The sequence below is a fragment of the Taudactylus pleione genome, unplaced genomic scaffold, assembly GCF_031769625.1.
Source record: "Taudactylus pleione unplaced genomic scaffold, aTauple2 ptg000392l, whole genome shotgun sequence".
Taxonomy (NCBI): domain Eukaryota; kingdom Metazoa; phylum Chordata; class Amphibia; order Anura; family Myobatrachidae; genus Taudactylus; species Taudactylus pleione.
Window position 1 is genome coordinate 1,946,498 of NW_028284793.1, and position 12,516 is coordinate 1,959,013.

Genomic DNA, 12,516 nt, shown 5'->3' on the forward strand with positions numbered 1-12,516 from the left:
TTGCAATAGTTCAAGAACAAGGGGTTCCGACTGCGCCAAAGAGTTGTTCCAGACAGATAAAGATCCTCTTTCATCCGCTGATGGTATCTCTCCAATGCATGTGAATAAATAGGAGAAAGAAAATATATATACTGATGAGGATAGAAATCCTTCCAAGATCACTTCAGATAAAACAGTTCCCAGAAACCAGTAGAGGTAGATACTTCTTAATTAGGAGGGATACTTTAACAATTTATATTAAAGATGAGCAGATTGGTTTTGGCTCACCAAGTTCAGATCTCAGAACACGGCAAAACGTCATCTTTCATGGACATCTCGGCATAAATGTCTGGTATAACCGCCCTGGCCCTAGCCCAAATTTTTTGGTAAGCGACTAGGTTTTTTGGCGCCCCCCCTATGCAGTGCCCGCGGTAGTGGTCCCCCCTGTGCAGTGCCCCTTGTGCCCCCATTAGTAAGCTTATACAGTGCCCCCAGTAGTAGTCCCCCCTCTTGTAGTGCCCCTAGTAGTCCCCCCTTGTAGTAGTCCCCCCATTGTTGTGCCCCCAGTGGAGGTTTCCCCCCCATGTAGACTAAAGATGCTGCTGTGGGGGGGCCTACTGTTCTAATACAGACCATGAATAGTCTCCTCCCGCTCAGCCGCTGCCGCTGACAGAGATCCCGATAGTGAAGAAGTATGCAGTCACTGCCGGCCAGTTGGCTGGTTGGAATGATATTGTTCTGATGTATGGCCTGCTTAAGAGTTATAGCTAGCTTACATAAGAGGAGAAGTAGGTGGGGTCCAGGTGGACTATTTACAATCCCAAATGCAGGAGATCTCCCCAAAAAATTCAGGAGAATATTCAAGTATGGAGAGAGTGCATGTAAATGAAAGTAAAAGCATCACCATAAGTATAATTAGTGTATTGTATTTAGAGTAAAGGAAAATTGTCATAGCTGGTTTATCATTAGCGGTGAATAGTGGGAAAATACTGCAAGATCTACTCTTACTTCAAACACTAATATCACTTAAAACTGAAAATATGTTTTTGTTAATTTTAATAAGTTAAATATAAATGCTTAATATTATGTACCTGGAGTCCAGGTAACCATCTAGTCCAGGCAGCCCTCTGACATCTGCCACAGTCAGGGTCCAGCCTGGCTGTGCTCTCACCTGCCACCAGTGTGTTGATGGACAACAGACTGTTTGAATTACATGAATGAAGTGATTGGGGCAGGAAACAAGGATTTTATTTCAGGTTGGTAAGTCTGCAAATCCATCCATAAGGAGGATACATGTTCTTAGATTCTGGCTAGGTGTGAGCAATAATTAAATGCATAGAAGTCAGTCTCAGGTGGATCATAGGACCCCAAGTAAGTAGTGTTCAGCATTTATGTTAATTTGCTGAAACCCAAAACCACAGTTTCAGATTTAGGTGGTATCATTTAAGAAGGCAAAACTACAGGGGAAACATAATTTTAGCACGTCCTTAAGTAAGTAATTGTATTGTGTTACTAATTCTTCCACCTCCACTCTCTCTTTCAGCACCTGTATATTCCAGGTTAATGTCAAGAATGAAACAATCGCAGTAAAGACTGTGGAGTGAAAACCGACAAGCGATCACCACCATCAGTGCCTCCTTGTATCTAATAGCAAGAATCACATTTTGTTTTCTGTAAAATTACTGTGTTTTTCCTTTTAACATGTTAAAGACCTAGCCAAAATATGTTAAATGTTATCCTTGCTCGAGGCCTTGTGCTAGATACACATGTTGATGAGCTAAGAAAACAAACTTGTTGACAATAAATAGTTTATTTTCTGGAATAACATTCAGTTTATGTACAACAGACAATGTCATCTTAAAGAAACAGAACCCATTAAATGAAAGACATACTCATATACTGTTAACTAATAACAAAATGAACTTGAGCACAAGTGACCCTTCTCGTCCCCCCTATAAAGGTAATATTTGCTTTAAGATTTTAATGGATTCCTTTCTTTTTCCTTAGACTTTGGTTATCAAAATGAAAGTATGTATGATGTCTAGATTCACAGAAGGCAAACAGTTTATGCAGTCTACCCATTCAATAAAAATTGGTGATGGTGTCCCAGAATGCATTGTAAATTGGTAAATTACATTGTCCAGGTGACAAAATGTCTGCCAATACTGGGCCTGATTCAGAGATGTACGCTAATGCAGTCGCAACTGTGTTTCCGTATGCAATGCAGTTGCAAAAATATGCTAATGTTAGCTAAGATCACCCGAGCATAAAGACGCCCGCTACTGCCTTCTCACCTGCGTACAACTACGCATACCGACTTAAACATCGGTAACATCGAAGTTAATCGGCGGCCATTTCACCATTTTGACCTGCCGCAGGCCTGGGAGCTCTTCTGCCACGCAGAGCTGCGTATGTATGCAATTGTAGTGGCAAATTTTTGCATGCCCACATAACGGTGTTCAAACGGCCAGGCACGTCTTCGTTTTGCTAATCACCCCCTGTCTCCACCCCCAAACGGTCACTTCCTGTCAATCGATCTGCAATGGCCCTCTGTGGTCTGCGTGAACGCACAGCGAATTCCCCGCTGCCTTCGCTCATGCGCACTGTGATGTATACGTATGTGCAATGGCAAACAATCGCTCGATGTGCATGCGCTTTGCAGTTGTGTTCATCTCTGAATCAGGCCCACTGTCTGCAGATATCAGTAAAGCCACAACTCAATTACACAATAGTTTTTGCTGAGATTATAAATTGAAAATGAAGGGATGTGCTAGCTGTTACACATTACATATACCAGGAAACAAACATTTTATTTAAAAAATAGGATGATACATCTGCAAATCCATAGTAATAATAATAATACATGTTTATTGATTCTGGCTACTTGTGATCAATAATTAAATGCAAAAGGAACGATTTCTCCTTTAGGTACTACTGTGACAGTGACAATATTAGATTAAACTGTAAACACGCATTAAACTATGATCTTGAAATTCTTTCTACTGTATTTTAATTGTATTGTATGGAAAGTTAATGTCTTTTGGAATCACAATATACAACTTAATTCGAAACCGTTTTATTCTGATACAATTGGATTGTACAGTGTGTATTGTAGTCACATGATTTTATCATATCCCCTAACATACATTGATACTATTAAAACCTACATTCTGTGTATGTGTGTGATTGAATAATAAAATATTCTATACAATCTTTTAAATTTTTATTTATAGACACATTCCATAAACACCTTGTGTGCCATTGCTATGAGTGGTGACATTTTCAGAAATATCATACAATCCAAATATAGATAATTCAATTAAAAAAGAAAGGATCATTAGCAATAGACATTTTTTGTACGTTTTGTATTTCCTTATTTGTATTCTCCCTTCTGCATTTTACTTAATGAATATCAGCAGTGCCAGGGTGCTCACTTCTTTCTCTTAGAGTGTTTGCAAGATAATTACTATGTTTGTACAGTAGGCTTATTTCTTCATGTTCAATGAAGTCATTTTCATTGAAAGAGTTGTACTGTTTACCACTGACCTGACGAAATATCCATCACAGCCATCCGGCATTCATAAAATGTAGAAAATAAACAACACATTTTAATAATATTCTCGTTTATTGGTTTAATCCTTGCAGAAACATTATAATAAAACTTACTTTGAAAACTAGAGTTTACAGCACTTATCTTGTATTCTTGATACAGCGTTTGGTGTATTATAAGAGATGTGCGCCGACCCCCGTGTTTTGGTTTTGGATCTGGATCTCCCCTGGTTTTGGATCTGAATTGGTTTTGGATTATTTTCCTTGGTGTTTTGTTTTTAGGTTTTGGATCTGTATTTTTTCCAAAAAATTATATAAACGCTAAAACCACATAATTTGGGCCTGTTTTTGTTCCTACAGTATTATTAACCTTAATAACAATAATTTTCAGGCATTTCTAGGCATTTTTAACCACCTCACAGCTCACAATATTGATTTCACTATTTTTCACCATTACAGGCCAAAGGCTGCAGCGAGCTGGCTGGCTAAAGTAAGCAAAAGAGCAGCAGCACAAACGCACGGCAGTTTAAAAAAATATCAGACATCTATGAAACATTGCAACACAACAGTGGCAGACTGGATGGCAGTTTAATAAACTATAATAATGTCAGTCGGCAATGCCCCAAATTGTGCAAAATGTAAAGGAAAGAGGTAAAGATGGAATTGTCCCTCCCTCCCACCCACTCTTATGTGGGATATTAAAAAGGAGATGCACAGTTTAACAAACCAAGCACTTTAGCGACTAGGACTGACACTTTTGTGGCTGAACTCCTTAGTTTCTTTGGGCCCCACAAAACATTTTTTGGAAGGACTACCTTCAATTATTAAGGAGGAGGTTGATGATGAGGGTGTTGGTGGTGGAGATTGCATGTGCTGGTCCAACCTGCTGGTAGCTGATACTGGACTGCTTGTTATTAATTTACAAATTATAATTTTGTTAAACAAATTGCATGAACTCGCTGCAAATGACGTAACAGGGATGAGGTGCCTATATGGTTAACGTCCCTTCCTCTGCTAACTTTGGCTTAAAAAATGGAACAGATGCCTTCACAACTGTTAACAGAATTTAGACTAAAATAATTCCACACCCAAGACATTGCTTTTCTGGCTTTATTTTTTTTTTATCAAGAACTGCTGCCACTGGTGGCTGATTTACGCAAACCACATCCTTATCATCAACATCCACATTAGCTTCAGATAGGACACAAATTTCCCCCTCATCCTCCTTTTGCACTTCCTCCACACTATCATCCTCATTTTTTATTATTTCACCATCTAATACTAGCACAGCTGTCATGGCGTCAGAGATCAACTGTGAAACTGGATGACAGCTGTTATACTTACTTCCTCTATCAAAGGACTGTTTAATAGTCAATTGTTTTTTTAAATTACTTCTGATGATGAATGAGGATGTTGATGATGATGCAGGTGTTGGAGATCGAAGGCGCTTGGATCCCACAGAGAGGGAGCAGGTAGGTGACACTGGACTTGTTAAGTTTTGAGTTTTGGAACTTGGTGACATACACTTTGATATTTGATGAATGCGCTCCAAGTGACGTAACAAGGAGGAGGTTCCTAGGTGGTTTAGGTCCCTCCCTCTACTCACTCTTGCATGGCAATGGACACATATGGCTTGACAACTGTTGTCCGGATCGGGATGGAAATAATTCCACACGTGATAAGTAGATTTTTTTGTCTTTTGTCCCGGCATGACAACAATGGGCTTTGCCTTTTTCAATCCATGAGCAACAGCTGTTGCCTTACTTACACAAAGGACATCCTTGGCATCAACATCCTCATCACCAACATCTTCAACATCCTCATCGTCCTTAACACCTTCAACTACCAAAATATCCTCCTCCATGTGCAATTCCACAGAGGCATCCTCAATGACTATGTGTGCAAGATGTTGACTGCCCTTCCCCACATTTACAGAGGGCACACAAATGTTGGAACTTGGAGGATCCTCCAGTACACTAGTATTTAGGTCGGGCTCACACATGGCAACTGCGGACACACTTGCACTCGACTCGGGGATTTGTGATTTCGATTTCTCAGGGGACACAGTTGGTTTTCCCGGAGCTGTCTTAACAACTTTCACATTTTTAATTGGATCACCACCACTACTGCTACAAGCAGAAGGGCTAACAGCAATCTTCATAAAGAAAGGCGAAGGCCTTATCCTTTCCTTTCCACTACATGTAGTGAATGGCATATTGCCGATAAAGGCAAACATCCTTTTAATTTTTGTTTCTTAATTTCAGTAAAACTTTCTTTACCATATCGATGGCGTGACTTAAGCCCTGGGGCATGGGCCTTCCTAGAGGTCGAGGAAGTTGACGGCCTTGCACTGCTGGTGGCAGCTACAACATGTGGTTCTTGGCCTTGCTCTCCTGTCATGTGACAGCCCTCCATATTTTTTCTGCAGTCTAGTAGCAGTGTCACAATCACCAATAGTGTTGCCAAGGTGCGGTTACAAAATTCACACACGTGCAGTCGTGCGCACACACAAAAATATTAGAATAAAAGACAAGTGATGATTTTTATTTTTTGTCAGCTCCAGAGTTTTTTTTGGAGCACAACTGTAGTCGGGCAGCACAAGGTTGCAACTTACATTGCTGGCTGGCTCTTGTGCGCTACTGCGGTTAAGCCTAACCTCCACGAGCACACAGAAGAAAAAAATATAAGACACTTGTATTGTTATTTTTTTATTGAGCACAACTGGAGTCACTGGATCTTGTGCGCTACTGTGGTTAAGCCTAACACCCACGAGCACACACAGAAAAATATAATAAAGACACTTTGATTCAGAGATGAACACAGCACAAGCCCAGGACACAGCAGACAGCCCTGATGTATCAGCAGATAGCACAGTGACAGTGACAGCACCGTGACCAGAATGGATCAACAGACAGCACAGTGATAGTGACAGCACCGTGACCAGAGACCGGAATGGATCAGGACTCAGGAGACAGCACAGTGACAGTGACAGCACCGTGACTAGGGACCAGAATGGATCAGCACCAGCTCAGGACACAGCAGAAAGCACCAGCACCTCTCCCAGACCTACACTACCCACCCTCCCTGTTCAGTCTCCACAGCCGGAGTGAAATGGTGTTTGTCGCGTGGTCCCTATATACTACATTGATATAGAGACGAAAGCTCGCGAACCGTGAGATTTCCATCTCTATGGTTTTGCCTCGGTTTCGAGAACCGAGTAAGGCGGGAACCCCGAGCCTGCTTGGATCCAACTCGGATATGCTAAATTCGGGTGGGTTCAGTTCTCTGGGAACCGAACCCGCTCATCTCTAATTATAACAAGCAAGGGCTCTGCCGTTTATCATGGAGATTTGGCTGATAGTGTAGCTATTCTGCTGAAGAGTATGAATAACAGTAAGCTGTTCTCTGACAGAGTTTGATATCTTGCTCTACTATTAATAAATATAGATATGTACTATACAATGAAGGCACTATAGTCTTCAAGAGATCATAGACTTGGCAATAGTATGTAATGATAGTCCATGACATTTACAGACAGAAGGATTGTATTTTGCATTGGAAAGCAGCACAGACGTAAGAAAGAAGTATTTTATAGCACTCCTGGGGCCTTGAAAACACATTCAAAATTATTGCCATCAATTCAATGAAAGATTTCTAGGAATTGGAGAAAGTACAGAGAATTGGATTTACTAGGTGTACAAAGGATCTGTTTTGAGAAAAGATTGTACATGCTAGAAAATGCTATCCAACATAGATTTATTTATAAAGGAGACACAACATGCTGTGAATGGTCCCTGCTTAATCAAACATGCCCCAGATGTATAGAAGATATAGTGGTCCCCTGCAGAGACTTTCAGCACTGAAGATCTCAGTCTGTACAAAGGTTTACACAGAATAGCTTTACGGAAGCTACTCAAGATTTATGGATAGGATATAATGCGCTTGACTCTTCTAAGAAAGTGACCACCTTCAAGGAAAATAAGCATTATTCAGTGAGAACCAGCCACTGGATTTAGGATACCAGGGGGTAAATGTAATATCCAAGCATCGGTGAGTCCCATGCGAGAATGCCCAATATTTTAAAGTAGCAGTCACTTGAAAGGCAAAGCCAGGTTGATTTTGCCTTTTAAATGACTGCTATTTCAAAACATCTTGCAGTCTCACACAGGACTCACCGATGCCTTCAGTCCACAGGCTATTACATTTACCCCCAACTCTTTTATATGTGAACAGAAGTGGAAAAACTCTTTAACAGAGTATTTTCACAGTTTCTTCCGTAGGCCTTAGATGCTTCTGCACAATCTCCTTAGTATCAGGTCCAGTGGCAGCTACAGAGGTGGGGCTGCATCGCAGTCCAAAATTCAAATGGGGAGCCACACCAACTGCCACCCCAAATATCACCAGCCAGGACTCACTGGCAGTTGGTGTAGATGCCTTATCTGAATTTTGGGCTGCGCTGCATGCCCACCCCTGGAGCCGCCACTGATCAGGTTTCTGTAAAGAACACAAAGTCGCCCCTAGGAAGATTGCACTGCATCTTCAAAAAGAGGGTTTTTTTCACAAAAAGAGCAGCAAAACTGAGATACACATTAAGGGGCTGATGCAAGTCCATTTTGCGGATGGATCTTGCGATTTTTAGCTCAACGCATGCTGCATTGCTGAGTGGGCGCCTCTACAGGCTACTCCACATTGTACGCATCTCAGCCGCACCTCCTCTAGCGGTTGAGTGGCTGTTGCTGGTTGTGATATAATGGAAATGCGTTGTGCTTATGTTAACTTATTGGAACAAGGGTCCGGGAGCTGCTATATTAAAGGAGTCACCACCTCCATTTTCAAAAATATAGTAAAAAACTAAGTTATATAGCACTATAGGTGAGCACTCTATAACTTAAATTTTTACTGTATCTGGGTTGTAACAGGGCAATTTAGGCTAAATTTAGTGATGGCATGTTGAGGGCATGTAGATGGAATTGCGGGGTATGTTGAATTATACACACACAGAGACCTGCTGAATTCAGCCAGATCTATTGCAGCAATGATAGGGCTGGTACAAGTGTGTGTGAGCTATGAAACCAGGTATAAAGATAAAGCAGTGTGATCACATACAGTATATAACTAATATGTAATGTGAGAGTAATTGCGTCAGACGTGCATGCATTTCTGAATTGGCCCCTCAGTGCCCTGATAAACAACTGAGGAGTATACATCTTTCTAGAAAAAATAAAACAATTGCAAAGTTACTGCCATTACTATATACTTATACTTTTATTTTATGTAAAATGTACCCTTGATTTTGGCAAACATAAATTGCATTTGCAAAAACCAACAACATAAAAGTAACTAACGGTAACCATTTCATCGGTGCTGAATAATAGCTGCAACCAGGTTAAAATAGTGACCAGTGACTACTGACACCCATTGTATGCTTTGTATCAGTGCAAAATGTGAAATGCAGTAATTACACTGTAGAAGCACTGAACAGGGCACAAAAATAACAAATGAACAAGTATAAATACCAACGTAGAGCAGCTGTATAAAAAGAGGGTAGTCAGTCCTCAAAGGTAATGATAAAAATGGAAAAATAACAGCGCTCACTTAAAGGAAAAGAAATTACTGATTTAATAAAGCATGCAAGGTATATTAACAATACATATTAATATGATAAAATGTATAAAGATATACATAAAAACAATCCAATCCACCAATCACATCGGTCTCTTATAGATGCTGGGAGGTTTAAATGGTAATCCAATAGATAGTGATCCAATGGTACTGAGCATGTAAAATTCTGAAAATCAGTCCAGACTCATAATTACCAAATCCAATGTCCACTTGAATTGAGGGGTCCTAATTAGCAGTGCTGATAGGCTTCCGCAAGAGTTTGGTCCCCTGGGCAGAGGTTAGGCAGTCCGTTAGTATGGCTGAATAAACACGCTGTTTAGACCATATATTGGCACTCCTTTGGTGGATGGGTAGTATGAAGAAGCAGCCAAAGCTGACGCGTTTCGCAGTGTTGTACCCACAGCTTTGGGCTATCAGCACTGCTAATTAGGACCCCTCAATTCAAGTGGACATTGGATTTGGTAATTATGATTTCTGTATGTTAAAAGTGAAACAAGTAGAAACTGAGATTGAGACTTTGAAATCAAAACTAGAACCTTTTAGTCAATATAAAGAGTATGTTGAGAGAGACCAAATTTTAACAGAAAAAATAATGAAATTTGAGAAAATGTTAGTAACTAACAAGTGTAAAAAATTCAAAAGAGATACAGAGGATTATAGAAATAACAGAGTTAGAACTTTCCGCAATAGAGAACACCCTAGTGGTTTGATGCACTATTCCCATTTATCAGGGAGATCTCGAGGAGGATATGACCATCAGGTGGATGACTTACAGAGACCAACGAGACAGAGGAATTACTTTGGTTGGTATCGTTCTCTCGGCCCTCCACATGATGATTCTTTTAGAAAGGAGGATCATAATTTGACTCCAATCTCTCGCCTTAGAAGTACTAAGAGAAAGAATTCATTTAACAATGATCTTTCTGTAAGAAATGCACAAACTTATAAGAACGACAAATTATCAAATAAGATACAACCATTAGAGCGATACTCTAAAGAGTTATTTTTAGATCAACCACTCCAACACAGAGATACCTATCACCGCTGCAGAAATCGAGAATTGACCACAGAACTATCAAAAAGGCGCAGAGATCTAAGTTCAGAGGGAGAAGGGGGGGAAAAAGGAGGTATATACAGTCAGGTCCATAAATATTGGGACATTGACAGAATTTTCATATTTTGTCCTCTATTCACCACCACAATGGCTTTGAAATGAAACAAACAAGATGTGACTTAACTGCAGACTTTCAGATTTAATTTGAGGGTAATTACATCCAAATCAGGTGACCGGAGTAGGAACTACAACGGTTTCTATATGTGCCTCCCACTTTTTAAGGGGCCAAAAGTAATGGGACAAACTAAACAATCCTAAATCTAACTTTCACTTTTTAATACTTTGATGCAAATCCTTTGCAGGCAATTACAGCCTGAAGTCTGGAACGCATAGACATCACCAGACGCTGGGTTTCATCCCTGGTGATGCTCTGCCAGGCCTCTAATGCAAATGTCTTCAGTTCCTGCTTGTTCTTGGGGCATTTTCCCTTCAATTTTGTCTTCATCAAGTGAAATGCATGCTCAATCGGATTCAGGTCAGGGGATTAACTTGGCCATTGCATAACATTCCACTTTTTAGCCTAAAAAAACTCTTTGGTTGCTTTTGCAGTATGCTTCGGGTCATTGTCCATCTGCACTGTGAAGCACCGTCCAATGAGTTCTGAAGCATTTGACTGAATATGAGTATATAATATTGCCAGAAACACTTTTGTCAGCAGTCACATCATCAATAAATACAAGGGAACCAGTTCCATTGGCAGCCATACATGCCCACGCCATGACACTACCAGCACCATGCTTCACTGATGAGGTGGTATGTTTTGGATCATGAGCAGTTCCTGTCCTTCTCTTTTCTTCCCATCACTCTGGTACAAATTGATCTTTGTCTCATCTGTCAATAGGATGTTGTTCCAGAACTGTAATGGCTGTTTTAGATGTTGTTTGGCAAACTCTAATCTGGTCTTCCTGTTTTTGTGGCTCACCAATGGTTTACATCTTGTGGTGAACCCTCTATATTCACTCTTTGCAGTCTTCTCTTGATTGTTGACTTTGACACATATACATGTACCTCCTGGAGAGTGTTCTTGATTTGGCCAACTGTTGTGAGGGGGTTTTTCTTCACCAGTGAAATAATTATTTTGTCATCCACCACAGTTGTTTTCCGTGGTCTTCCGGGTCTTTTGGTGTTGCTGAGCTCTCCGGTGCGTTCTTTCTTTTTAAGAATGTTCCAAACAGTTGATTTGGCCACACCTAATGTTTTTGCTATCTCTCTGATGGGTTTGTTTTGATTTTTCAGCCTAATGATGGCTTGCTTCACTGATAGTGACAGCTCTTTGGATCTCATATTGAAAGTTGACAGCAACTGATTCCAAATGCAAATGTCACACCTAGAATCAACTCCAGACCTTTTACCTGCTTAATTGATAATGAAATAATGAGGGAATAGCCCACACCTGTCCATGAAATAGCTTTTGAGTTGATAGTCCCATTACTTTTGGCACCTTAAAAAGTGGGAGGCACATATTGAAACTGTTGTAATTCCTACACCGTTCACCCGATTTGGATGTAATTAGCCTCAAATTAAATCTGAAAGTCTGCAGTTAAAGCACATCTTGTTTGTTTCATTTCAAAACCATTGTGGTGGTGAATAGAGGCCAAAATCTGAAAATTCTGTCAATGTCCCAATATTTATGGACCTGACTGTAAGAGATTAAAAGCTAGTTATTCTAAAATTAAACAAATTAAATCCTCTAGTGTATTTAATCTGTCTTCAAAGAGACTAACAGAAGCAGAGAAATCCCTCCTTTACAAAGGCCTTAAATTCACCCCGTCCTCCTCACCCAATATCTTTAACCTCTTTGTGGATCTCAATAAATTTATTAGCGATCTCTGTAGGAAAAGATACTTTGCGAACTATCAGATTTCTAGACAAACAGAAAATGCCTTCCCTATAGTGCTAGATTCTAATGATATTCCAATAATCAATATACTTGATGAAATTTTAGAAGAAAATAATATACATCCACAGATGGGAGATACTGCACAAATCTTTGATGTCAACAGAGATAAATTTAAACTCAGGTCTGAATTCTTTCCAATTAAATATAAAAGTCTTAATGTAGAGTGTTTTTATAAAACCACTCTTGATAACTTTAAAACACTATGCGCTACTAACAAACATCAATATAAAAGACCTAATTTGGATAAATGGGAAAAAACGGCCTTTAAGAGACTTATGAAAGACTCTTCCATTGTCATCAAGGAGGCCAATAAAGGGTGGGGGGATAGTAGTTCAAAATAGAACAGACTATG

At 40.0% G+C, this 12,516-nt stretch overlaps 1 protein-coding gene across 1 annotated transcript in view; it reads left to right on the plus strand.

The window, feature by feature from the left end:
* The window catches only part of TGFBI (transforming growth factor beta induced), an 82,076-nt gene extending 78,420 nt beyond the window's left edge, over window positions 1-3,656 (plus strand). The window contains exon 17 of the mRNA XM_088445991.1: window positions 1,523-3,656. Coding sequence (XP_088302117.1) covers window positions 1,523-1,569 — 47 coding nt within the window. The 3' untranslated portion in view covers window positions 1,570-3,656. The remainder of the gene's footprint in view (window positions 1-1,522) is intronic.
* Window positions 3,657-12,516: the final 8,860 nt, after the last annotated feature.